The sequence below is a fragment of the Myiozetetes cayanensis genome, unplaced genomic scaffold (genome assembly GCF_022539395.1).
Source record: "Myiozetetes cayanensis isolate MyiCay16 unplaced genomic scaffold, myiCay2020 scf28, whole genome shotgun sequence".
Taxonomy (NCBI): Eukaryota; Metazoa; Chordata; class Aves; order Passeriformes; family Tyrannidae; genus Myiozetetes; species Myiozetetes cayanensis.
This window is the reverse complement of record NW_026087499.1, coordinates 2,778,747-2,806,586: the sequence shown is the minus strand read 5'-3', so window position 1 is coordinate 2,806,586 and position 27,840 is coordinate 2,778,747. Positions and strand designations below refer to the sequence as shown.

Genomic DNA, 27,840 nt, shown 5'->3' with positions numbered 1-27,840 from the left:
GAGGGTTACTATCTACTGAGTCTCACGAAGCCGATTAGTCCACATCCCATTAAAAACCATTGGGAAAAGCAAATGGAATGGGCAGACAGGGTCACTGTTGTTATATAAGGCAGGGCTGCAGCTCAGAGCAGCTGAGAGAGACAGCCTGATCTTTTTTTTTTTTTTTTTTTTCTCCTGTTATTATTTTTCTCCCCCAATGGCTGCTAATGGGACATGGATTTTCCCATCCCTAATGGGCCTCATGGTGTTCACTCTCCTGCTGGGGCTCACAATGCTGCATCATTAAACTACCAGTCCCCACCGAGGCACACAACAGCCCCATTCACCAAGCAGAGATGCCAGGCAGCCACGGGCCTTTCCAAGATTCTGACTCCAAATTCTGCCTCTCTCTGCAGTCTATCTGCTCAGCCCACTTTCTGCAACAGAAAACAAGCCCCTGTCACCGTCTTTCACGCTTCCCCCTGGTTTCTTGAGTCTTGCTGTATGAAAGCAATGCCCTTTTCCACCTCAGCTGGTCCTGCACACCCCAAGGAGCTCCAGCTCCCCTCCTCCACTTAATAGAATAGAGGGGTTTGTCTGCACTGAGGGCTGATCTCTCCCCTTGTGAAAGCTGCTTCAGTACCAGGAAGGTGTCTAATCACACCAGCAGGGCCAGTTTTGGGCAAAAGATTAACCCCACTCACAGCCATCACTTCTTGCTGTTCCTCAGCCCTCCCTCCCAGTTTCCTTTCTGCAAGGGCCACGTTCTTTGCCCAGCACACAGCAGTGCTTTTTGTTCCCTCTGCATGGCTGCCCTGGGGGTTTCAGCCTCCTGCCCTTCTCTCAGGCTGCTCTGCAGTACTGAGCATTTGTAGGATCTCCCAGGTCTCCTACCACGCCCTGGGACTCGTCTGGGAGCCAATCATCCTCATGTCCCATCGATTATTTTAATTGTTCCCCAGCATACACTGGAGACACCAATTATATCTGTTTCCTGCTGCCTGGCCAGGAGCCTGGCTCAGCCACTTTCATTGCATTAGCATCGAGACAGCTTTCCTTTGGACTCCTAATGGAGCTCCCACCCCCTCCTCCTGCATCCTGGAGCGCCCAGGGAGCCTTCCCTTGGGCAGGAGATGTGGGAAATGGTAGTCTGGGCACTCCTGTCCAGACAGAGAGGCCCACCTGACAACCAGCCACCCCCACCACCCTGCTGCCAGGACAAGGCTCTTGTCTTCCCATGGGCACAGATGATGCCCAGTAAATCAGGGATTTAAGCACTTACCCTTTCTTTGCCACTGATTTCCAGTTGTATCTCCTTCTCTCTCAGCTTCTTCCACTGAGTGTAATACTTGGACAGAGGGGTCCCCTCCTCTTTGACCTGCTTCTCCCATTGCTCCTGGGGAGAGAAAGGGTTACAAATTTAAAGGTTTTCAAAGCAGTCTTCCACTTTGGCAAACACAGGGAGTCAAGAGCACAAGGTTAAGACCCTTTCCCAAACCACATTCTCCCAGCTTATGGGTAGAAATTGGCAACCACAACTAAGAATGCAAAGAGGACTGAGTCTGAATTCAGTTATTTAAGCAAGTACTGAGTCAGAAGTGGTTGTGACTGACAACTCTCCTTAGGCAAAGCAATGCCTGAGCACTGCAGGGAAACCAGAGGAAGCCAAAAGCTGCAAGGGACAGGTTGGACAATGAAACAGCTTGATAGTGTGATGCCAAAGCACAGGACACCAGTGGCACTGAAGGACAGCATGAAGTCCTGACAAAGGAGCATCCATGGTGGTTTATATGATGCATTAGCTTATGGAAGATCAGACTGTTTCAGCATGAAATGTGGGCTCCCAGATTCCTACTTCTGTCTTCCAAGCGAGGCCTGATTCTCTGACAGCTCACAAGAGGTTCTCCTAAAATGAGTCAGTGCCCCCTGGGATCCACTGTTACTCTCCTGGCCTTGAACATTCACTTCTGCTCTGGCTGCAGTGAGAAGATGCTGATAAAGAAGTCAAGTCAGATGATGCAGCTGCTGCAATGGGAAAGGAATTACTTCAACTGAAACTTGAAGGGAGGAATAAAAAAGGGACAGACCAGAGGAACTATCAGGACAAAATGTCTATTCCCTGCTCCTTCAATGAAGGCATCTGATCACCTGCTCAGTGCTTGCTTTTAATTCAGGAAAACATCACACAAGCACTTACAAGCTTCAAGTACCAAAAATGTCTGATTGCCTGTTCCCCCTGTTCCATGGCCAAGTGTTTATTTTTCAAACAAACATTCCCCTGCAGGGTCTTGGACTCATCCCAGCCTGGATAGAGCAGAGCACGAAGAAGTGAAGAGCCTGTTTTCTGCTGTCCAAGCTGGGAGAACAAGGAGGTGCAAACACTCTAAATGGTGGGAAGCCAATTAAATGGTTAAAAATTCTTTTATGCTTCAATCAGTTGGCATGTCAGTGCTGAAAGGGGGTGCTGGTATGTCATATCAGAAACATTCTTCTTAACCTGCCAACTTCCTTTTACTAAAAACCCCCACAGAACTGTTACCTGGATCACCAGAGAGCCCAGAGGCTTTGCATTCCCCCACAGTAAAAAAGTCAACCTAATCTAAGCAGAAAAGACATGCCATATAGTAAGCAGGAATTGAAACAGGCAGAGGAGAAAAAGAATGAGCAACAGGAATAAAGCTTAGCATAGATACACCCAAAGGTCAGCAGAGATCCAAAAAAAGAGTATCCCGAATCCAGGGCTGAGCAAACTCCAGAGCTCTGTATGTGTGTACACAATGCTCCTGACCGAGGGTGAGAATGAAAAGCCAGACCATCTTCACAGCAGAAAACACAGCAGCAGCTTGAATATTCTTCAGCAGGTCTCAAATCAACTGCTCCTGGGCTCACAGGCTGCAGCCTGTGAGCCAAGGCATGGGGAGAAGGTTGGTTGAAGAGCAGGACTGTGCACAGAGCCCCCAGCTCACACCAATAACAATGCACTGGGAAGGGAAATGCATCAGTCTCCACCAGGTCCTGACTTGCCCCATCCCTGGGAGGGAAGTGGAGATGATCTGTGGTCTCTGCTGCTGGTACCAGGAGCTGAGCTTGGCAATTAAGCAGCGCCCAGCTCTAGGGGCACATTTATGCACCTCCAACGGGCACCATCCACCCTGCACCGAGCCAAACACGCCCTTTCTGGGAATCTCAGTCCCAGACTCCCAAATGCAACCCCCCCAGGGCTGTTTGCAGCCTGCCTGCAGGGCTGGAGCCCATGTCTCCTGCCCAACAGCTGATGTGCTGACGCCAGCCCGCAGCCCCAGCACGGCTTCCCTGCCCATCCAACCCACCCCTCTGGCCAGAGCAGCAATTCCTGAGCAGCACAAAGGCACCTCTCTTATAGATCAGCCTCGGATCGTGCTGCCAGCTGTAATCAGGTAATTTGTTGATGCTGCTTGGTATGGACAGCTTCTGAGAAAGGCTCTTCTTACACAGAAGGGAAGTGTTTGTTCTGTCTGATACAGCTCTTTCGGTCTCTGGAACCCAGAGATAAAAAAGACCATTAAAACAATCCCATTTGTCTAGTCAGAACACCTCAGTGGGAATTTTGAGAGAGGGGATGCCATCCCAGCCACTTGGAATTCTCCTTCTATTGCAGCTTTTGCATCACTGTGCTGCCAGGGAACACCCAGCACAGACCAAGCCCACAGTGCTGGTACCTGCACAGCAACAAAAATATCATCCTCCACCCTCCAGAAAAGCTTTCAATCTGGAATGTGAGATGGGGATGAAGGCAGAAGGTCTGGAAATCCCATGGAAATGAGGCAAAGCTTCCCACCAGCTCACTCCCTCACCTCCACTTTCATTACGCGTGACAGCCTGAGGGGCTGCACTGCTCTCAAAACGAGGGGTCCCCAGCTCAGCACGGGGGTCTGATGGGAAGCCCAGCACACACTGCAGGGCCTTCTCCTTCCCTGCATCTTTTCCTGCCAATCCAGGGCTCACACCAGTGCAGAGGAACCAAAAATCACAGCTGCACATCAAACATCTGGATCCAACTTCAGCTGCAGGCTCCACTTTTTCTTGGCTCCCCTTATAAAGACCTTAATTGTTATAGTAACCTATTAGCACTGTGCTCTCAAAAAAAAAAAAAAAAAAAAAAAAGCACTGGCTTTTCATTCTTAACAATGACAGTAAAAAAGTAAAGTTCTCAAAATAATAAGGAAGAAGTCAGGCTGAACACATCTGGTGTGCATGAACCTCCATACCAGAGTTCCTGGGATGTGAGGAGGGATCCTTCCACAGTCCCTCCACGTTAAGTTAAACACTGCAACCCCACAGCACTGAGTTCAATGCCCAGGCCATTTCTTCTTTAGAACAGTCCCTCAGGTAAAATCCCCCTTCCAAAGCACACCCACCACCCTGTAATTCCCAGGAACAGCCGCGTTTTGGGCACGTTGCCGAAAGAATTAGCTTAGAATTTGGGCTTCCACAATGGAACAGGGACAAATGCATGGGAAAACCAGAGAGCATTTGCTTTCAATTGCTCCTGCTGGCAAGGGGGACATGCACATACCTCCCCTTCCCTCAGCCCTCCTTCCCTTCCCGTCCTTTCTCTGGCAGTGTTTGCTCAGGAGAGGTGCCAATGCCCCACACAGCTTGGAAACAACCCAGCCTTCGAGGGACACTCCAAATCATTTTGGGAAGCCCAGTCTCCATAGGAGCTTTGGCCCTTCTTGGGAATCTACACCATCTGCTTGCAAAGGTGTAAGGGAAAAACACGGGGCCCAGCCTGGGCTCTGGGCACAAAAGATAAGCCACTGTGACTTTTCCACCCCACAGAAGTGCTGAGTGGGATATTTCCTCCGCTCCCAGGAGCACTGATATCCCAGTAAATGAAGGGAAGGCTCCCTTCCTCCCACAGGACACCACCACAGTGGTGCAGAAATGCAGCTTGCACGGGCAATCCTGGTGTCCTCCATGAGCAGCACTTCATACATTGCTCTATCCCCCGAAATGGCAGAACATCAGTCCCCAAACCTGCTCGGCAAACTGGTGTCCTTCCCTTAACCAACCTCCTTTACTCCAGGCCATCAACTCCTGTTGATGCCACTCCAGAGCCAGCCCCTCCTGATTCACACTGATGTCACCCAGACATCCCTGGGAAAGCAGGTGCACCAACCAGGAGACACCCAAGGCAGCAAGATGTTAAAATACTCACTTGGTTCTTACACAAGGGACTGCAGCCAGAGCTGCTGGGAAAAGCAGACAGTGGCAGAGTTGTTGGAAACTCTGTTTTTGTTTAGCTACAGACCTTCCCCAGTTCACCCATTTCATGGAGAGCCTGGGAGGTTGAAATCTCTGCCTCTGCAGTGGGTGGGTGGTCACAGCACTGCCCACAAAAATACAAACCAACAAACCCCAAACTGCCTCACTCCAGACGGGAAGCAAACCAGTCCAACCCAGACTGGCGTTTACAGAACCAAAGACTGCTTAGTCACGTCAAACCCAGTTCCACCAAACCCCTTAATCCCAGAATAGCACTGCTGTGTCCTGGCACTGACATGCCAGGATTTCAGTGGCTAATTTTCCTGCAGTCTCTGCCCCTCAGTGTCTGCAGACAAATTAGTCTGCACTGCACTGCTGCTCCGTGCTCAGCTCCATGCCAACGGGTGGAGCCTCCAATGATGCAGAACTCGAGACTTTCCAATAAACCATGTGGCCACAGAGACTGCTCTGACCCATCAATTACCTTGCAGACAGAGATAGTTTCACCTCCCTCCTGCCAGGCAAGGAAGAGTCAGTCTCCCTGCTTCCTCTCACAGAGAGGACACAGGCACAGCTCACCTGTTACCAGGCTGGCCAAGGTGGCAGAATCCCCCCATCACTTTGGGCACCTTCCTAATCAGGGATGGGGATGAAGAAAGAAAACTTCCCAGCAAAGCAAGGCATTTCCATGCATGTGTGTGCTTTACAAATCACAGAAGGACACAATTTAGGGGCTCGTGTTTTCCATGAGGCTCTTGGCTGCTCAGTCCTGCCGGGCTCGGCTGTTTGTGAACATCTGCCCCACCTCACATGCTCCTGTTTCCAGGATCTCCTCCTCCTCCTCCCCCCTGCCACAAGCCCAGCCCAACATCCAGAGCCTGGCTGCCTTTCCAGGAAGGCCACATGGAAGCAGCAGGACTCACCACAGCCTCCCTGCTGGCCACGCCGAAGGCGGCTCTCTGGCGCTTGCTGGAGATGTAGGCAGAGTTTTCCTGCAGCTTCTCCAAGAGCTGCCGGATGGGCTTGCAGTAGTTGGCAACCTTGCACTCCTTCAGGAAGGATTTCAGCTGGGAGGAGGAAAAGGAGAGGAAGAATGAAAGCAATTTAAGAGTTTCCATAAACAGCAAAGAAAAAATGCATTTCCCACCCCCGGTGACAGCACGGGGCATCTTTTCCCTTTAATTCATCCCATATTCCAGAATATCACCCATATCAGGCCCAGGGGTCCTACCTCCCTGGGCTGGGAGGGTGCAAAGAGCTGCAGTGACAGGCCAGATGTTTCTATGTTATCCACAGCAGGGGCCTTGCTCAAAACCAGCTCTTTTGCACACTTAAACACTGCTTTGTTCTGGAAAAGATGGATCAGTGGAGTTCAAGCAGCCAGGAGGAAAAAGTCTGTGCTCTTGGGGCTTCAACTTCCAGCTGCTGTTGCAGTTACAATAGCTCTGTCTCCTGCTCTGTCAGATAATGAGGAGGACTGTGGACCAGATGTATGGAGACCAGGAATAACAGTGGATACTAAATGGCCTGAGGCCTAGGGAAGCCAGGATTGGAACGGGGAAAGCTGTCCGTGGGGAACATCAGTCGATGTTGGGATGGGAACATCAAATACAGCGGGCTGTGGGTGAGGCTGATGGCTGGGACTGAAGGCAGAGTTTGAAAAGAGACTTAAAACTGGGGTGGGGGTGTGTGTGGGCTGGGAGTCAGGGCATGGTTTGGTGGGAAAACTTGGTGCTGCTCCAGGCGGGTCAGGACAGAGCCAGCAGGGTGAGATCTGCTCCATGTCTGAGTGCACCAACCCAGCTCCAACTGGCACCACTGGCTTTTCAAGGGTTCAAACCCACACCCCCACCACACAAAAATCTACAGAACAACTCTCCAACACCACTGCACTGCTCTGACACCTCCAAACTAAAAGCTGAGGCAGCAGTGGACGATGCTCTTGACGACAGAATGAAAGATGGGGGTGTCCACATTGACTCATGCCTTGAATTCCAGTTTACTACTCTGTCTGCTAACAGTTTTCACCAACTCCAAGACAAGCCTCTGGAGTGCTGTCCAAATTCTGCAGGCCAAGCTCTTTGCTAGACCCATATATAAATACACACACACACAGACACACTGCACAGACACTTGATTTAGAGAAAGAGATCCAATAAAGCAAAAGAAAATGGTTAACCACAATGGAACCTTCATCTCAGCTGGGGCCTGCAGATGCTATCATGATAGAGATAAAGGGTTTCCAGTCAGCAAATACATTACTGCCTCCCCTACTCATGGCTTCAAATGTTCTGCCTCAAAAGACAGAACTGGGGGAAGGAAGAAGATGTCTCCCTCCTGTCAAGCCTTGGCTTGATCTTACATGCCAAGTGGGGAGGTATTAAATGTTAATCAAGAGGTGACAGTCACACCCAGCCCCTCTCTGCCAGGGCACTGCTCTCCTGATGGGTATGTTGCTGCAGGACCTGCTGCCTGTGACACACATGGAGGATCTCCCCCATTAACCAGCAGCAGGGGCTTCCCTTGTCCCTTTATCCCCAGCACACACCCACCTGCCGTCACACAACCAGCTCAGAAAAATGGGAATTAAAGCAGAGACCTTCCCTGCTTTCCACAAAGCACACAGAGCCCATCAAACCAGTACAAAGAAACCATCAGCAAAACTATTCTTCTGCTGATGAAGCTCGTCCTGCCCTCACCAACCCCCCCCCTTTCTAAAATATTTATTTTTCATAGGTGCTGCATATTTATCTCCACTGAGAGATGCATTTGTCATTCGATTTATCTCACTTGATCCCCACAGCTGCAGCCCCAGATCCATTTCATCCGCTGCCACATACATTATCATTTTTCTTCCCTTGCAGAAGTGTCACCAGAAATCCTGCGAAATCTCAGGCTCTATCAGTGCAGTTTGGTGCTGTGTGTTTGCTCTCACAGCCCTGTGTGCTTCATTTCTGCTCCCCGCCCCTTCCTCCTCCTCCTCTCTCCCACCCTTGCAATCCCTCACAGTCCCACCACTATCTGCCACAGATATTAATGAAACGTAATGAGATCTCAGTCCTGTGTTAAGAGGCGGGGAACACAACCAGGGAGGTAAAAGAAGATAAAGGGCAGAGAGAGAGAAAAAGGGTCTGTGTGTGCCTTTTCCCGCTCTGCCAAATATAAGCCATATCTTTCCAGAATAAAAGCAATCAGAACATAAATGTGTGTGGATATATGTCATTAAGATCTCCCATCCCAGCTAAGCAGCTCTGTGATTAGTGGGATTGATTCTGTCCAACTGCCAGCCTGAAACACCAAAGGTTTACGCAGGCAGAGACCACAGCAAAACCCCAGCTCCTCTTACTGTAAGTGATGCAGGGAACTAGAAATGATCTGAAGCGACTGGGCATGTCCTGCAGGGAACCAAAATCATGCCCAAACCCCTGCTCACAAAAAGCAGAAGGAGAATTGAACTGGGGACAGAGTGAGCAGCAGCAGGAGTGGCTGCTGGCAAGGCAACCCAGCCCCTCCTGCCCTTCTGTCTCGCTGCAAGCCAAACCTGGATTGTGCCATCTCCTGCCTCCACCAGCACTGCCTACCCCTTAGCAGTGCCAGTTTTGCACCCCCCTCTGCTCTGTGATGCCTGTCAGGGCTCTAGAGGAGGGAAGGAGCACCCAGAGGCTCTGCACTGAGCTCCTCACCAGCCCCTGGAGGCAGTGACCACCACGGGGTCGCCCCTGGGGCAAGAACGGCAGCTTTGAACCATCTCTCCTCGTGGTCGCCCCTGGCTCTCCTTTCCTTTGATCTGCCGGGGGTGCTTCCTGCCTTCCAGGCAAGGAGGAGGTTGGAAAGTTGAGTTTGAAGGCAGTTCAGCCCAGCTTCTCCCAGAGCCGCTGACCAGAGGAGGAGGAGCAGGAGGAGGAGGAAGGCAGCCCTGGCCAGCTGGAACGCAGCCCCCGCGCCACGGCGCTGAGAGAAGCGTGAGCTCACCAGGGAGGGAGCGTCAGGACAGATGGATTTTTACAGTTAACTGGAGCCGCTCCAGGAGAAAAGCCTCTCCCCACCCCACACGCCTTCCCGAAGACTCCGAGATTTTGGGAAGCTAAACCTCAAGCACCCCAGGCCGGCAGACGCCACGAGGCTGCGGTCGGTGGCAGCCAGAGAGGAACCCGATAGCATCAATCCTCTGCAGGAACCCAGGCTGGTCCCAGGGTGTGTTTGGAAGCCACGGGGTGCTCGGTGCCAGAGGGCCGTCAGCCGTTCCTCGCTGCAGCCAGAACATCGGCTCCGACAGCTCCGACGCTCCCAACAGCTGCTGGCTGGGAGGAGAGGGCCTCGCCTGCTGCCAAAAAAGCGAGGAGCACGCACAGCCAGCGAGCACAGGAGCTGCTCTGATGCACAGGGAGGGCCTGTCAGCTCGCATTAGCCAAGGCAGCCCCTGCCAGGCAGCACTGGGCCGTGCCAGGCTGGTGGCCCCAGCCAAGAGCCGTGTGCCTGGCAGATGCCAGGCTGCTGCACGCACGGAGATCTGCCTCCCAAACAGCCCGAGGGGCACAGCCACTGCCCCCTTGTCAGCCAGAGGTGTGACAGCAACAGGGTGTGCAGGCACACAGGGGCTCGTGGCAGGCACCGAACAAGCAGGGGTTCAGGTCCCCAGGGAGGATGGGACAGCGGCCCTCTGCCAAAGCTGTGTGACACCTGAGTCAGGACAGAGAGGGCTGGAGGAAGGCAGGGAATGTGTTCCAACATGTTTACACTGAATACTGCTGTTTGCAGCTTCCTCATGAGGGGCAGCACTGGATCTCTGCTCTGTGTGGCCGGCGACAGGACCCGAGGGAAAGGCTGGAGTTGTGTCATGGGAGGTTTAGGTTGGATTCCAGGGAAAGGTTCTTCCCCCAGAGGGTGGTTGGGCACTGAACAGGCTCCCCAGGGCAGTGGGCACAGCACCAAGGCTGCCAGTGCTCCAGGAGGGTTTGGACAACGCTCTCAGGGACAGGGTGGGATTGCTGATCCTCATGGGTCCCTTCCAACTCACAGTATTCTGTGATTCAATAATAATCTTACTGTTCAAAGCAGAGAGGTCGTGGCTCATTCGAAACTGGAGTCCCTCAGCCAGCAAGGTATGAGGGAAGGATAATGCACAGTAGGGATGCACTGCACTACTGGGCAGTTTTATTGTGGACAATAAGGCACAAAACCATGGAAGTGGCCAGGAAGAGCATCCTGCACCATGGAATGGCAGGGGAGAGGCAAAGCAGACTGCTGTGAGGGGCAGCAAGGAGGAGGGATGGAGACAAGAACTGCACTTGTGTTGTGTGGAGGGACTTGGGGAGAAAGTGCCCCGGTGGCTGGAGAAAGGAGGGAACATTGCCATCTTGTGGAGAGCACCTCAGGGAGGATGAAGGCAAGGAAAAGCAGGGGCTCAGAGCACAGGTGCTGCTCTGAGACCACACAGCACTTCAGACAACTCTGAATGCCAAGAACTCACCTGAGTTCCCCATCCCAAACCCCATCCCCACAGCAGTCATGCAGCCTCTGCTCCACTTCGGCTCCCAACAGAGTGGCAAACTCCACAGCCACTTTCACCTACCTTCAGCCTCCTACTTCCATGTGATGCCTCTATTCCTCCCCAAGAACTCCCCAAAACACAAATAAAAATTAAGATTAAAAGGTAAACGGCTCTCCCCTCATTTTGGGGGCCACTGTGAGTTCACTGTTAGCCTCAATGACTTTATCCCTGCCACCCATGGCGTGACCAAGAAGTGTTTCACACCTTACCTGAATGACAGTGGGGAGAACCAGCTCTGGGAACCCAATGCTGTGGGCTTGGCTGTGGAGATACTCAAGCATCAGGTCATAGAGCTGGTCAATGAGTCCATCCTGAGCAGGAGAAACAAAGATATTAGACAGGAACCAAACCCTACAGTGCCCAGGTTGGGAAAGGAGTCTCCAGCCTTATGGGACAGGGCACAGAGGTCCCACAGAAGCTGCTGAGGTCCCACTTACTCTGAAGGCCTTTTCCTGCAGGTTGGCATTGGAAAGCTTCAAGATCACAGCAAAGTTTATAGGCTTAGAACTCATTCTCCCTGGCTTCTTGTTGAAATCCACTTGTTGAAATACCTAGAGGAGAAAAAAAAAAATGACTGTAAAGACAATCACACCACAAAACAAGGGAGGTGTTCACTGGCAATAGGAACTAATAAAAAGAAAAATAAAAAACCGAGCCAGCAATTGGTAACATTTGCATATCTGATGACGACCACTGAGGGGATGAGGAGCATATCCTGTCCACCCACACTTGTGAGCGCACCTCAAGAGCAGCTGACAGCTCCTCTCCCTGTGCCCAACGCTTTTAAATTGCACTCCTGAGCAGGAAATAATTTCTATTCCCTCTATGCAGCAGCAACACATCCATCATCAGACCCCAAGCAGCCCAGCCAAGGTGGGGATGCAGCACACACTGATTGCTCGAGGGCGAGGTGAGGAGGAAAGGGAGGGTGTTCAGGTCACACCGGTGCCCCGGGGCCAGAAAAGCACGGAGACGACTATTGATTTTCTTTTTTTTTTTTTTATTTGTCAATCCAGGTTATTTGGAAGGGAGGGACAAGCTTGGTGGCTTGTGAAAACAAAGAGCCCTTGCCTAGGGAATCGATGCTATAAACCTCGTTATGCACGGTTATTTCTTTGGCCAAAACAGGAGTATTGATCCCCGAGGTCAGACACATTAAAGCTGAGAGGAGTCAGCCTCGGTGGGATCCCAACATGCCTCCAGGCAAGCAGGGAAACGCAACCAGAGGCTTTGGAACTCACCCAGGAGGAGCTGGGGAGCCGGGTCAGGACATGTAGGGAAGGGGGAAAAAAAATGTGGTTCCCATCTTAAAGGACTGTGCAGAACAGGGAGACTGAGGGAGAGCATGACTGATGTCTAGGAATCCTGTGGCAGGGTGGGAAGGTGGTAATGAGGGACTAGAGGGCCACAGAACGTCACAAGGCAGCAGTTTGGCTGAAGTGATAACCACTAGCAGACAGAGGAAAGGACAGGGCAGCACAGGCAGGAAGGAGAAGGATTTTTGGCACTCCCCAGGCTCACAGATGATTTCCATGTGGGCGGTGGGAAGGGAGCTGGGATACATAATTTACACTGCCAGAATGCAAACCAGAGAACCAGCTCTGCACCACAGCACTGCCCCTGTGTCACCCTATCCCCTTTTCCTTCTCTCAGGCTCTAGGAAAAGCCTCCTGGCATCTGCTTTGATCACCCCAAAGCTGGGACATATCGCTGGGCCTGCAGCTTTCCCTCAGGTCTGTCAGTCACTTCTGTCTCCCACTTCACTGAGGGAAGGGCTCAGCCTAGTTAAGCTGCTCTAGTTAAGGCAAAGTCCAATTTTACTGTCAAGTCGCCCACCTTTCTGCAGAAGCTGGTCACAAACATTAAAAGGTTGGAAGTCACCCTGCAAGTCACCTCAAACAGGTACGTCAGGGCCATGTCCAGCCAGATCTGGGGATTTCCTGGTTTTTTTCTGTGTGGTTTTTTCCCCTCCAGTGTATCTAAGTCAGGCCTCCTGTGTTTCATTTTCTGTGTAGTGCAGGACACTTATCTGGGTGTATCAACTCCTCCAAACTTCACATCATCTGCAAGCTTGCTGATGGTGCCACTCTGCCCCACTGTTCAAACCCCTAATGAATAAGATAACCAGAATCAGCCCCAACATCAATCCCTGGGGTGGTTGGTTGGCCTCTGGCTGGATTTCATGCCACTGATCAGAGCAGGAGCCTGGAAGTTCAGCCAGGAAATTCAGCTTGTCAATACACCTGTCTGCTTATCCAGCCTGCAATTCATCAGCTTGTCTGTGAGGAAGTTCTGGGAGATGGTATCCAAAAAACCTTGACAAAAAGAGAAGACAAAGAGCACGCACTGCTCTCCCCTCATGCACTGAGCCAATCCTCTCAGTGCAAAAGCCCATTAGAGTGGTCAGGGCATGATTTCCCTCGACAGCCCCGGTACCTGCAGGGCTGTGATCCAGAATTTAAGAGCTGCAATACAAGGGTGGAGGGAGGAGAATGAGGAAAAGGAAAAATAAGTCTTCAGTTGGTGCAGCTTTGTCTTAAGTTCCAGTTTTTCCTCTCAGTGTAAAGGAGACAGAGTCCATGTCTCATAGAAAACACAAGATCTGTGTTTTAAACAGAGCAGTGTTTAAGTGTATGGCAATGTCCAGCTTTATCTTCACATCAGCTGATTTTCTGCAACACATTCCACTGCACCCTCCCATATATGTTGCTCTCCAAGCCCCTGGCAATTTTCTCCAAAACAAGACTCCAGCCATTTAAGTGTCAAAGTGAAACACTCCTGCCTTCCTAAGCATGTCAGGGTTAACCTACTCTGCCATCCCTCAGCAAGGGAAGCCAGGTTTAAATTGGCATGCAAAGTCTGCCTGGGGGGAGATTTCTACCTTGTCTATCCACACCTGCCTTCCAGCGGATGAGCCACCAATTTTCCTTCTGCAGAAGCCAGTGGCTGTCACACAATAAGTGAAGTGATGAAAAAAAGGAAGATTGGGATCTCACAGGCCTTTCAAGGGGAGTAACAGTACAAAAATAAACCCCTGCCTGCTCTTCACTCTCTCCCAAGCCACCTCTTCCTACCTAAGATGTAATTTTAGCAAGCTGCTGCTTTTGCTCCATCTTGGAGAGCAGAGTCAGAGAGGAGACGGCGTTGGATGCCCACGCTGGGGAACATCAGCCCTTGTCAAGATGCATCAAGCAGCCAGCTCTCATTTCCACTGGCAGGGGCTTGGGGAATTCCTGTGCCTCTGGGAATGAACAAATGCTCAATCTGTGCCTCCTGAACGTGCAGCAGCAATGGGGCTGAGGAAAGAGGCAGCAAGGATTTGGTTTCCTTGGTGGAGAAGGGAAATGCAGAGTTAAACAGTCACTTCTTACACAAGCAGCTTCACAGAATCTACACGCTCAGGCCATGCAGAGCCCTCTCCAAAAAGTGCACAAAGCACAGGGTCAGGAACTCCACAGCTGTTCTTTTACTGCACTTGGATCCAGCTGAAACAGTAACAGGGCAGTTTTTCTCCTTCCTATCAAATGGAGCATTATCCTGTGCTGGGAAGGCTTCATTCCACTTCCCAGACCCAAATCACGCTCCCCAAGTGCATTCCTGTTTAGCACCAACATATTGGTCACATCCTTCCATCCCATGATGGTTTAGATAAAGGGCTTAAAGTGGATTTTGGGTCATGGCATGGTGTAGGATGGGACTAGTGTCTATTGACCTGGTCACTGCTCAATTTGTGAGCTGGCAGAAACAAGTTTATAGTCAAAGCACTATGGTTGGGCATCAGAGTGCAATTCTCCCCAGTATCACCACAGCCACCTTGGGACTTTGGACAGGTCACTTCCCACTTCCTGCCATCTCACCTGCACAGCTGGAATACAATTCCAGCCTGAAGACAGCTTGTGGAGACACTCTAAGGGTTCTAAGAGTGTTCAGCCACCTCTGTGACAGAGAGGAAGAGGGAGTTGGGAAGAGATGGAAGGGAACAGTCCTGAATGCTCCTGGGAACTCCACAGATTATCTGGGGGATCCCTTGCAGGAGACAGACAAGAAGAAGGGAAAGGCTGACAGCTGCAGGGAGATTTGAGAGTTTAACATCGTGACAGTTACAGAAATCACGGGTTATAGAAATTAAGGCACACATTTACCCTGCCCCCTTCTGTCCCTTGTCACCACCACACCTGGACAAGCAGAGCCCAGCAGTGCCTCACAAACACACCCAGTGGGATGGGATGTGGTTGGGGGCTGGTGGAAGCTGGGAGGAAGCTCAGTGCAGTGTGGGAACATCTGGCTGGGGCCCAACACTCAGATTAGAGACGAGGTGTCAGGGCCAGGACACGAAGAGGAGGGGAAAGGCCCCCGAGGGGAAAAAGTTTTATCTTTACAGCACTAAAAAGTAAAAAGCAGAGACAGGGGAGATGCCTCTCTCACAAAATCTGGCTGGCAGAGTTTCAAACACTCATGAGCAAGGGGAAGGAAGCAGGGGAATGGCAAAGCCACACAGGTCAGGGCTGGGGGGCAGGCAGGAGGAGGCTGATAAACATTGCTGCCTTCCGCAGGCTGAGGATGTGGTTTGCAAGGGACATTCACAACAACCCCAAACCACAAAGGCCTCTGCTTCAACAAAACCTGATTAGGAACGAGCCTGGCTGACTCAGGGCTCTTATTATAGAAGTCTCCCTCCCTCCTTCCCTCCTCCTCCTCGGTGTCCAGCCTCATGCCGACCTCCTGGGGCTGCTGCATTCCTCACCCCGCCTTGCTCACACTTCTTCAGTGAAATTTGGCTGCAAAACTTCTGTATTACCTTCTCACAGCAGCAAAACTAGAAGGATTGATGTGGAGAGATGTCAAGTGTCTGATATGTGGGAAAGCTGGATGGTCCCTTACTAGCAGTATTTCACCAAACATACTCAATTTTGCCAGGTTACACTCACAGAGATCTTTCTAAATTTTTTAATTCCTGAAGGGCTTTTTTCTTCCATTTCCCTTTGTCTGCAGTTCGGAAGAACTCTTCCTTTTGCTAAGACATGAACACATCAGCAGGATCAAGAAACAGCTTGGGGAGTTACTGCAGCCAGCTCAGCCTCTGAATCTCTTCCTTGGCAACCCCTGTTTCCCACTCCAGCTGCATCAGTGAAACCACCAAGGAATGTATTTTTGCACCCAGGTGCAACTCACAGGCCAATGAAAGTTTAATCCTACTTGCCCACCAAACAATACATTGTGTGACGCTGTTTGCCAGGGATTTCAGGGGAGTAAGCAAAGTGGGCAATCTCAGGAGCTGCTGGTGGGTGTAGCGAGTGTGTTTATGGGGCAGAAGGTGTCAGCAGGAACCAAACTAACCTCCAGGATAAATGGCAACACTGGGATGAAGGTCCTGGTGTTCTCAGACAGCAGGGTAAGGGCACGGATGCAGTGCATGCGCAGAGGGTAGAAACGGTTTGTTGGTACCAGCCTAGAGAGGGGGGAGAAAGAAAGGATATTAGGCCAAGTTTATCCAGGAACTGCACCTGCAGCATTCAGTGGCACTCAAGAGCCTTTCCTACTCTGCTGAAGAAAGACAGTGTCAGTACTGCACAGTAAACTGAGCTATCCCACAGTGGGAAATAAAACTCACACGTTAAAGCTGTAACACTAACGCACAAACTCCTCCAACCAAGGCGCAGGTTCCCCACAGCTGCTGCTGGGAGAAAGTGCTACAAGGGCCTTGCAGATGAAGTTTGTCACTGATGCTGTTCAGTCAGGCTCAACACTTTTGGCTCTCATCCTCCCAGCATGGGGAAAGTGGCAGGAACCAGCAGTGAAATGACCATCTAAAGCAGCGAGTTTGACCAAGGAAAGAGCTCCCCCAGCACACCAGAGGAGGAAGAGGTTTCTCTTCTCAGGTTTTGTACTCACAGAGTTTATGTTGCCACTTGAACAGTGACCCTCCCAGTGTGGAAGGTCACAGGGGCAGGAGCTGGACTAGCAGTGACCAGCACATCTGGAAGGACAGAGTGGGAATGAGTGACCTCCCACAGCCACATCTGTTCAGCTCTCTCCATCCCTCCTGGGCTATTCCCCATCTCCTTCAGAGAGGCAACATCTACATTTGAGCAGCCAGGAATCAGCATGGAGGAGGGGGAAGAGGCCAGACTTTCTTTCACCCACATTTCAAATCATTTCACACTCAGATAGTCAGGCTGAGCCAGCTCCCTTTGTCAGGCTGGGACTGAGAAGGATCAGCTCCCCCAGCACCACATAAGCCAGGAGCAGAGGGGAGAATGGAGAGCAACCCCTCAAACACACCAGAGCTCATTACTGTACCACTCTGGAAGCCTCTCACTCTGAATGACCTGCACTTGAAGGCACGGGTGCCTCCAACATTAACAAGAATTTTGGTTTATTTTTTTTTAAAAACACAGTTCACAGATGACAGGTTCAAGCTGATAAATGAACCCCTCCCCTCCCCAAAGGGCTTGCTGAGCAATCCAAGAGAGCACAAAAAAAAAAAAAGAAAATGCTTGACCAGGCACCATAAATCACCTGCATCTCCCCCCCCTTCCAAATAGTGAAATAATTATCATTGGATCCATTATAGAAATAAATCTACTTTGCACCCCTGATCTGGCACCACTGGAGATGACGAAAGCCATTCTCAGGAATTAATTGATCGAGGAATAAACCTGTTAAGTGTATAGATTTACTGTAAACCAAGACCATTAATTTTAGAGTGCGTGGCAATGCAACAATCTGCTCGACATCCCAGTGGTGGGATGCACAGGGAATACAAAACACAGCTGGGTCCCAGCTCTACTGAGGGAGGTCCGACTGCCTCGTCACTCCAGGGGGATCAAAGTGACTCACACTTCATCTCAGTGGAGAGCGAATCCAATGTCTTTCCATCACCGTGTCCTGGAATGCCTCCTGTACTTCTCCCAGGACACAGGCTGGGGGGTTGGAACAGCCTAAAACTTCCCAAGGGTTATTTTTACTTGCTACAGGTCCTTCTGTTACACTCCTGGTGACCAGAGATGAAGCTTCTTTCAACATCAGCCTCTGCCCCACCAGGACAGCACATCAAGGGAAGCTGCTCAGGGACACTAAGGCTGTGCTTGCTTCCCTACGGAGGAAGTTGCACCTGCTTTCTTCCCCATGTGTGCTGAGAGGCTGGAATTTAACAGGCACCAAAAATCCTCATTTAACTAGACACCAGGGAGGAAGTTCCTTTTTATAGCTTGGGCTGCAAGCAAAGTAAAAATGCAAGCAGATATGGACAGAAAACTGCTTTTGGAAAAGGGATACCAGAATGGGAGATCCTACAGCAAAAAAAAACAACCAAGAACTTGGACAGATGCAAGCACATGGATCAGAAGGAGGAGCTTACAGACTGAGGAGGCACACAAAAGGCCAGGGTGGCACCTGGAATGATCAGGTCCCACAGCCAGACAGACACACCCCGTGGTCACCGTCCTTGTGCTGGAGCCAAGCGCCACCTCCTGGCACAAAGGGCAGGAGGGAAGGGGACTCTCCTCCCATCCCTCTGGATAAATCACTCCCCCACACCAGCAGCACAGGAGGAAGAAGGCGTTCCAGATGTTACACAGCATCCTGCCCCACCGAGCCACATCATTCCCACATCTCCTAACCCGCTCCCTTTCTATATATCCCAGACACTGGGTGGGATCTACTTCTGTTTTCCCATAGAATCAAAGATTGGTTTGAGTTGGAAGGAACCTTAAAGATCATCCAATCCCATCCCCTGCCGTGGGCAGGGACACCTTCCACTAGCCCAGGTTACTCCAAGCCCTGTCCAACCTGGCCTTGGACACTTCCAGGGATGGGGCAGCCACAGCTTCTCTGGGCAACCTCCCCACCCTCACAGGGAATGATTCCTTCCTGATCTCTCATCTAAACCTCCTCTCTGCCAGTATGAAGCCATTCCCCCTTGTCCTGGCACTCCAGGCCCTTGTAAAAAGTCTCTCTCCACCTTTCTTGTCACACAGTACTTGGAGCTCATGCCAAGCAGCCCTGCCCATCCCTGATTCCACCAAAACTGCTGCTCTTGCTGAGACTCACCCAATTCACCTTTCCTTGTCCCCAGATACCTGATTTATCTGCCTGGACAGGTAGAAAACCGCTCAGATTCCTCCCCAGGACACCCAGAGCCCCGCAGGAGCAGTGGGAAGCAGCCTGGGGATGCAGGGGGAGGGGAAGAGGGATGTTTGCATACTCTAACGATCGCTTAAATCTGCTTATCTTCACCACCACTCGGGAGTTTTTCCAAGAGCAGGCGGGTGGCGTTTTAAAGCTGAGAATCTGGTTAACAGAGCTAACAGGATTTTGGAGATCACCAGAGATTCTGAAATTCCCTCAATGCTCGTTATTAACAGCCGTTTCAAAAGCACAGAAATTTCTGTGTATGAACTGAGGAAAGAAATTCTCAGCAGACGTACTAAAAATAACAGCCGAGTCCTAGTTCTTCAAATTCTAACAAAGATGCACCAAAAATGCATCTTTTAACTGTGTTTACAGAGCTGGAGGTGAGGTCTTGATTCTGCAGTTACATCCTGAAGCAAGACAGAACATTTTCCTTGCCACTGTGTACAGCTGGGAAGGTAACAGTCCAGGCTATTCAGACTGACACTTCCCTTATACACAGAATTTAGCCTTTCCCACCACCTAAACACACAACACATCTTTGGCTGGAATGCTTCAATCAAAAGCAGCTCTGAGTCAACTCCTTACAATGCAAGGTTAAATCCGAATCACGTAACAGTAACACCCCTCAGCAACTGCTCTGCATCAAGGAATGGACAAATATGGCAAAGGGAAAAAAAAAAACCTCCTACTTACTTTATACAGCCAATGATGACCTGTGTCAAAGGATAGATCAAGGGCTCCATGACCTCACTGGGATAGATGGTGCTGAGAACACGACACCAGAAATACAGGCAGTGGATATATTGCCAGTTATAAACAGACTGGAAGTTCTCCTGCAGGAAAGGGAAAAATAAAAGGCACAAAACTCTGAAAACTCGCCCTGCTTTCTCCACAAGACTCATTTTATGCAGGACACCCTGCACTGCTCAGGGAGGAATAACCATCATTGTACTGTCACTCTGAGAGCAGTGGCTGAGCCACCAGCCAGCAAGTTCAGATGCTGCATTGGCAACGTTGTGGTTTGGTACAAGTCACTGCCTGAAGGAAATAATATACATAAAAGCAGTCTGGGGGTGTTGCTCAAGTTGGCTCCTTTGAGAAGGAGTCCTTAAAGGACACACTTTCCAAAGAGCATGCATTCCCCAAAACAGCATGAACAAAGAGGGGATAAAACTCAACAAGGTGCCTCAGCTCCCACTTGTGTTTGTTTCAGACTTTCAAGGCCCAGGCCATCTCTTCTGAATGGATAAGAAAGATGCACAAGTCCTGCAACAAGGACAGGAGCCCCCAGCTGCAGCCACTGGACCAAAGCTTGCAGGGAGGATTAAAGCCAAGCCACAGCTGGACACAGCAGAGCTCTGCCAGCTCTCACCAGGTCACTGAGATGCACCAAAGAGCTCTTCTCAGCTTCTCTTGCACAAGGACAGACAAGCAATCTGCTCCTGTAATCACCTTCCACGACCATCCACCGCTCCATTTAAATAGGCTTATTGCTTGGATTTGTACATTTTGGTTGTGCTGTTCTCATTTCAAGTTCCACAGCCCTCCCCAGCTGTGAAATCAAGTGGATTTAGTTCTTGTCTGGACCAGAACTAAGGGTGTAAGAAGCCAGTGCAATCCAATTAGGGGATATGCAGCCCAGACTTCATTTATCTCTGCTTATTTATCCCCATGTCTGAACAGCCAGGAGATTTAGCTGGTCACCAATCCTGCAATGTTTGGGGGCAGCTGAACAATTAATCTATTGGGGTCTGTTTTGCTAAACACAAATAAAGCCAGGATTAGCAATCTGACTTAGATTTCCGAGGTCAGACTGGAGGTGGCTGAAACCAGGGCTGCTCCCAAAAGGTCTGAGCTGCTTTGTTCAATTAAGTCCTCTAAATAGTGCAGACTTTGCAGGAGAGATGCACACACCAAGGTGGTTCCTAATCTTCCTCTTTACCTTGAGGTTTTGTGACAGAGGCTGCAAACAGCAGCTTCAGAGTGGAAAAAGGGTGCCCAAGGCACAGGATGGGAAGTGCATCACAAACTCCTGCAGGTGGGGAGAGAAAAGTGACTCCCACCCTGCAGTGGGCAGGGACACCTTCCACTAGACCAGGTTGCTCAGAGCTCCATCCAGACTGGGTTTAAACACTTTCAGGGATGGGGCAGCCACAGCTTCTCTGGGCAACCTGTGCCAGGGCCTCCCCACCCTCACAGGGAAGAATTTCTTTGGTATATCTAACCTAAACCTCCTCTCTGTCACTTTGAAGCCATTCCCCCTTGTCCTGTCACTCCATGCTCCTGTAAACAGCCTCTCCCTCTTTCTTGTAAGCTCCCTTCAGGTCCTGGAAGGCCACAATCAGGTCATTCCAGAGCCTTCTCTCTTCTCTCCTTCCTTGTTGAAATTCTACCATGGGCGACCCTGGAGCTCCAGCCCCTTGGCTGGGTGATGAAACGGGTCAGACAAGCGAGGCACCACCAAAAGCCTGAAGGGATGACTCCAATTTCCCCTCTCCACACATTCCCCTGTAGGAGGACACACTCCTTCCACGCCCAAGAGGCACCCACCTTCTTCTTGATGGTCATGGCGCTGCGCAGGTGGATGGCGAGCTGGCGGATGTAGATGAAGGCGTGCTGGTAGGAGGTGTGGGTGTCCAGGGCGTACATCTCCGTCAGGGTGCGCTGCATGAAGTTGATCATGGGCAGGACGTTGGGAGAGGTGAATCTGGAGTTCTTCACAAAGGCAATGTACATTTGCTGGGCAGGGAAGAGGAGAAGATACAACCAGGTAAAAAAAATGCGGCGAGAGACGTTCTCACGCTGACCCTCCCCACTACCCAGGCGTGTCCAAACCAGGGGGGAAAGTGTTCCTTTTATAAAGAAATATGCAAAAGTAATAATCCAGCCTGCTCCTTCTTTAGGGAAGACAGGAAAGAATCTGTTTAGCACAGAGCTCAGAGATGTCCCTACCACTGTCTGCCTGCAAGAAGAAAACATTTGGTTTTCTTTGGGAGAAGGCACTCGGGATGGTCTGAGCCATCCGTGGTTCTGGCTGGGCACAGTTCTCTTGCTTAGGTGCCACTGTCACAGAAAACTACACTTGGGAACTTCAGGTGAAAGATCAGAGCAGCTCAGTTGTATGGCAGCACCTCAGGAGAGCCCTGAAGAATTTGGAAGATGAGTATTGGCCCAGTAGATAGATCACAGCAGAGATCTTCCCTGCTCAGAGTCTCTGTGCCTCCAGCAGGAAGGGCAGCAGTAGGAAGAGCAGATATCACTCTGACCTAACAGAATTTCTGCCTTGTTTAATTTTCTGGACATAACCAGCATCATCTAATAGGCTGCAGCTCTTGAATGTATTTGCACATAACATGAGAAAGAAAATCTGCAGATCAGAGCCAGTACCAGGCTTACCTTGAGCAAGGGACTTAAGTAAACCTCCTTCTTGTAGCGGCAGAACTTGTTCAGCACAAGGAAGGCCAGGACTCTCACTGTTTCCTCACCTGTGCTCCACAAAGTAATTGTTTGCTGGGATAAAACAGAAGGATATAGATAAGTGAAGGGACAAAGAGTTCCTTCCTGGTTACACACAGGCCTGAGCTTCTCTCCTGCACAGCAAAACCAACAGCACTGGTAGCCCTTCTGTCCTTATACTCCTAGCTGTGAGACCTCAGAAAAAGGCAAGGTTGGTGTTTTCACAATAAATAAACTGTCCAAAAGTAGCACCTCTGAAAAATACATGCACTTATTTGTGTGGCTGAATACTCTGAGCACAGGCACCAGCCTTGGATGTGACTCAATCACCCAGAGATTCACTTGGCCTGTCAGGAAGAACCTGGTACAGCAGGACCCCGATCATGGCCGATGCCTCCAGAAACCAGTTACCTCATCTGAACTAATGAACTCCACAGAACATCAGAAATATTTCCGCTGCAGGGCTGAAAAAGCCTCCTCAGGAATCCCCACAGTGGCACTTAGCAGACTCCAACACCTCCAGATATGAGGTGTCCCAGCCTCCCACCCCTGTACTCCAGTCATCTTTGCCATCAAAGGGTTCCCAGCCTCATTTAAATGTTGCCTTGCAGTGGTTTTTTTCATTTAAATGTCACCCTGTTGCCCTCTTCATCTCTTCCACGCCTCCTTTGTTGTTCTTAATGCTCAGCAGTTGTGACTAAGTTTCTGTAAAAATATTCCACCCCCAGCTCTGGAGAGGGAAATGGTACCACAGCGCTTGGCACACAGGCAGCAATTACTCCATCTGTGAGGAGGCAGCAGACAGCTTCCCAAAACACCTCCCTGCCACTTAGGAGCAGCTACACAGAGCCACCTCCCACTCACCTCAGCCTAAGAACAGCTCATGGCACCTGGGAGGCCTGGGAGAGAAGCAGGAATCCTCTCCAGAACCAATAGCAGAGCAAGGGAATAATAGTACAAGAGAATGAACTGTCACGGGATCCAGCCCAAATTCCACAACAGGCTTGTCTGGAGAGGGAAAGAAAGTACCTCAGATCCAAATGACACATCACAGCACATCCCCTCACCTTGAGAAGGGCACGGCACTGCTTTGGGAAGGATAAATAATAAGGCACTATGGAGTTGACGTGCTGAAGCACTGCTGCACCAACCGAGGCTTCTGTCAAACAGGACAGGAGCTGTGAAGGGAAAACAAAGTAACAACCCCATTTAGCATGCAGTCCTCACCACCTCTTCCTTCCCCATCTGTATTTTGCTGCTTCCAAGTATTTCTGTGATACTAAAGGACTGGAAGACCAGGCTTTGCTAGGAGGGAGCTCCAATAAACCCACGAGAGCTGTCTCAGGAAAGGAGCAGACACAAGGTGGGTTAAATAACTGCCCTGAAAGCACATCATCCTGGCAAATGTGAGCTGAGCTCATCACACAGAGCCTCATTTGTGTGTGCTGCAAAACCTAAGTTTATATGCAGTTGGAGGCACCTTGCAGATGGCATGACACCAACACCTCTGTCATCTCCCTCAGTCTACACAAGGCTTGGAAACAAAACCACCTGAGCTGGTAACATACTGGATTGCTGCGGGATTTCTTAAGGGGAAGCTGGAATACTATTAGGTACCAAGAGGTTTTACCTCAAGGAAAAGGTAAGACAAACTATTAAGAAACAGTATCTTTGTATTTCCAGACTGCTCAGCCCAGAGCCAAACCCAGAGATGTTGCAGCTTCTAATGTGAAGACATCCTAAGTTCCAAATTAATCTGAGAGAGGTTCTGCCTGATGCAGTGCCCCTCTGCCTGCAACCCCAGCTGCTGGAAGCAGAGGCACGTTGTCTACTTTTAATTTTCTTCCTCACCCCCCTCCCGCACTGCAAAGATTCTGGACTGACCAGGTCTCCTCTGCAAAGTCCCTCACACACCAAAAGGAAAGGAAAGGAGATATTGCTGGGAAACCACTGTGCCAGAAGAAGCCCTGTGGTGAAGGCTGGCACTGAGGGCTCTCAGAGTCAGCACAGGAGCAGGGATTGCTCCAAGGCACTGCACTGCCAGCTTTTCCTTGTCTACTGCAATCCTCTGCTGCTGGCAGGAGGCACCACGACTTGAGAGAAAAAAAAACCCTCTACTGATCAAAATGTCCTTTCTGCTAAGTCATTCTCCAGCTTACAGCTAGGAGACACCAGCACTGGCTTTCTCTCCTTGCATCCCCTTCCCTCAGCTTCTGAAGAGGGAGTATTTCAACACTTCTTTTAATATTCTAAATTTGGGGATGCATGATGAAGCAATCTGGGAAAAAAAACAAACTGGGGGCAGGAGTTTCCTTCAGAAATAATCCATGAATTGTATCTCTAACACCAGAAATCAGCTATTCTGGGGATAAGCTAGAGAGATGGGGCATTAATATCTATGTCCTATGTGAGGTATACATAACACCTTCTTAGTATTTATCTCAAAAACTGGCAAGGTCATAGTGCCAAAAACTGAATTAACAATGCAGAATTTAAGAGCACAGCACTGCAAGATACTTTAAAGCCTATTAAATATTAATTTGTCGGACAAATTAAGACAGAAACAACCACCAGAATGTTAATCCAACGCTTCTTTACTGGCTCCCTATTTTGACCCAACAGACCTGCAAATTGTTAGCTGGACCCAATGCTTCCACAAGTCAGGGAACTGGATGGACACACAAATCCCAGACAGGCAAAAGCCCACCTGCCTCATCCCAAAATATCCCAAACAACAGCCCAGCAACAGAATATGATGACATTTCTTACTTGTATGGTACAGCCAAGGTACACTTTTATGTCCAGTCGCAGTTTGCCCCAGAGCGGGCTGGTGGAAGGGAGAACCATCCTGGAAACAAGAAACAGTTGGGTTTAGCTTTAGAAAACCCACCAAATAAATTAGATTTCAGCAGCCACATGAGCAGTGAATTCAACTCTTTGATACTGCCAGTGAGTAACAACTGCTTGCAAAGCACGAACTGAGGAGAAGCAAAAATTATGTCACGGGTGAAAAGAAAAACCCTGCTCTGTAAAAACTGCCTGGAGCACAGCAGTAGGAAGTTCAATTCAAAGAGCTTCCAAGCTCTCTCTGACCCTGCAGTTCCCAAATCCCCTCACACTTACTTGGCTTTCTTCTTTGGGGCTCTGGGAAGCAGCAGCTCCTGCAGGTAGTGGAAGAGGTCCCGGATACAGAAGGACACAAGGGCATTGAACACTGGTTAAAACAAAAGTCAGCAAAGCACTGGTAAATCATTTTCCACACATCCCTGGCTTCTCAGCTAATGTGAAAAGAGCTCCCCAGAGAACTGAAGCAGTAATTTCTGTAGCAGAACTGCTGTGTTTCCCCGAGCTCCAAGAAAACACCAGTTTGCCTTATCCCAGAGTTTTTTTATCTGAAGAATAAGATTACAACCGACAGATTTTGGCACAGAGGCCAAAATTCTCCAAGCAAACAGCACCAAGCACTGGGACACCAGAAAAGATCCCACTGCACAGACTCACCACCAGGAAGATAAGCTACTTAAGTGAAATGAAGCCTGTGAAAGGGTAAGTTAACTCCAGCCAGTGCTTATCTCCACTCTCTTCCAAGAGCTGAACTGCCCCACAAAATCATTTCCCCTCCCTCACAGGTGTGAACAACTCACCTGCGGTATCAGTCACTTGGAACTTGCTGGGATCACCCCCACTGTCTCCTTTGGTGGTGGCTACAGCTGCTTTATAGGCTTGAGTGATTTCATGGAAGAGCCTTGGTGTCAGATTTCTCTGGGGGGAAGAAAGAAAAGGATTGCCAAGGAGAAAAAGGAAGAGATCTTCTAAAATTCTGAAGCACTTGAGTATTGGAATTCAGTCTAAGTTTGATGGCAAAAACAGCTCTGATATGAAGGATAAAGGTCAGTACAGTGTTAATAAACACCAGAGGCCTTCATCTGCTCTAAAATTGGTTTTTAATTGGCTGGGGGGTTGAGAAGCAATCAATCAGTTTCAAGTAATTATCCAATTGTGATCTTCCCTCCCCTTAGTCAGAAGCACAAGCCATTTTATTACTACTTAAACCATGAACACAAAAGCTCTTGGAGCCTTCAAATGCACAATGCAAGAGGGTGAAAAAAATCAAAATTTCATCATTTTGGCCTCTTCTGAGCCACACATTTCTCTAAGTTCTCCCTCAGATGCACTGCAAGCACTCCAACCTTGCAGTACAAGGAAAATTGCACTGAAAACGAAAAGCTCTGGGAGCCTGAGACATAAACCTACTCTGCAGGTTTTTGTCCAAGACTGCCTGGAAAAGATCAACTTGTGATTTGTTAATGACAGATGGGGAACTGTGTTTAAAGGAGGACACTCAGGAGCTTTGTATTCCAACTCCCCTGCTCACCTGTGCAGCTTTTTTCCAGTCTTCAACCATTTTCAGGCTCACAGAGATGAAAGAAACTCTCTTCCTTTTGACTTTTTCTTGTTCTTCCTCTTCCTCATCATCTTCATCACTTGCTTCCTAGAGAAGTCACAGCATGACTGAGAAAAGGTTTAGACAATTCTTTTCTGGCCCCACCTCTCTTTTGCTGAGCAGCTACTGAAGAGGAAGGCAGCTCTGATTTTATTAATGCTGTTACCAGTGCTTTGTGTAAAGAAAAAATTAAATTAGAGGTATTAAAAATTGAATTAAAAAAAAAAAGCAGCTTAAGCTGTGCGGTTTTGCTAAAACATCAAGGTGAAAACACATCACTTGAGGCAAAATTATTATCGGGAAAGACGACACAAAACCAAAATAAAAATTCACTAAAAAGAAAATGCACTCCAAGGCTCTGCTTTGACAATCTTTAACAAACTCCTCGTGCTCAGTTCAAACCTCCAGCTGATTTCTGGGATTACAACCTGTGAATGAGCTTAAAAACTCCACGTGACAATAACTGAATTAATTGATTCCAGCACTCCAAAACATGCCCTGGTACCTCCAGCGTGTCAGGGGGTCTGTGCAGAGGCTCCTCCTCATCTGAACTGTCTGAGGCATCAAAATCCAGCAACGTGCGATCGTTTTCCTCCAGGAACTTGTAGAATTCAGGATCTCTGTCCTTCAGCCTGGAGAGCTGATCCTTGTGCTCAGATGCCTTTCCTTTCCTCCTGGGGGAGTAAGGGTTAACGTTAATTAGCATTTATCCACTGCTCAGACTTTATTCGTGTGTATTTATTAGCTTTATTCACAAGCAGCCCCTGGTCACTGAGGCACAGCTGGGGCTGATTTGGGTGGTGATGATTTATCAGGGCTGTGGCCACAGTTCTGTGCCTTGTCTAACACCTGGAGGACTTGCAAAAGGTCCTTTTCATGAACCACTAAGAGAATCTTGACAGCAAGACATCAGGCTGCATCTGTATGCTGACCAGAGGTCGTGAAAACACCTTGAAAAACCAAAATAAATCTGCTTCTCAGTTGGTCAGAATTACTCTCAGGAGCTTTTGTAAAGAACCCTGAAAGC

The 27,840-nt window shown here is 49.6% G+C and overlaps 1 protein-coding gene across 1 annotated transcript in view; it reads right to left on the bottom strand.

Moving 5' to 3' along the window:
• Window positions 1-27,840, bottom strand: part of NOC2L (NOC2 like nucleolar associated transcriptional repressor) — a 37,717-nt gene that overhangs the window by 9,054 nt on the left and 823 nt on the right. The window contains 14 exon segments of the mRNA XM_050322221.1: window positions 1,262-1,375; window positions 6,150-6,293; window positions 10,987-11,088; window positions 11,215-11,328; window positions 16,115-16,226; window positions 19,607-19,746; window positions 21,464-21,652; window positions 22,310-22,423; window positions 23,437-23,547; window positions 25,139-25,217; window positions 25,493-25,583; window positions 26,014-26,131; window positions 26,745-26,861; window positions 27,319-27,487. Coding sequence (XP_050178178.1) covers window positions 1,262-1,375; window positions 6,150-6,293; window positions 10,987-11,088; window positions 11,215-11,328; window positions 16,115-16,226; window positions 19,607-19,746; window positions 21,464-21,652; window positions 22,310-22,423; window positions 23,437-23,547; window positions 25,139-25,217; window positions 25,493-25,583; window positions 26,014-26,131; window positions 26,745-26,861; window positions 27,319-27,487 — 1,714 coding nt within the window.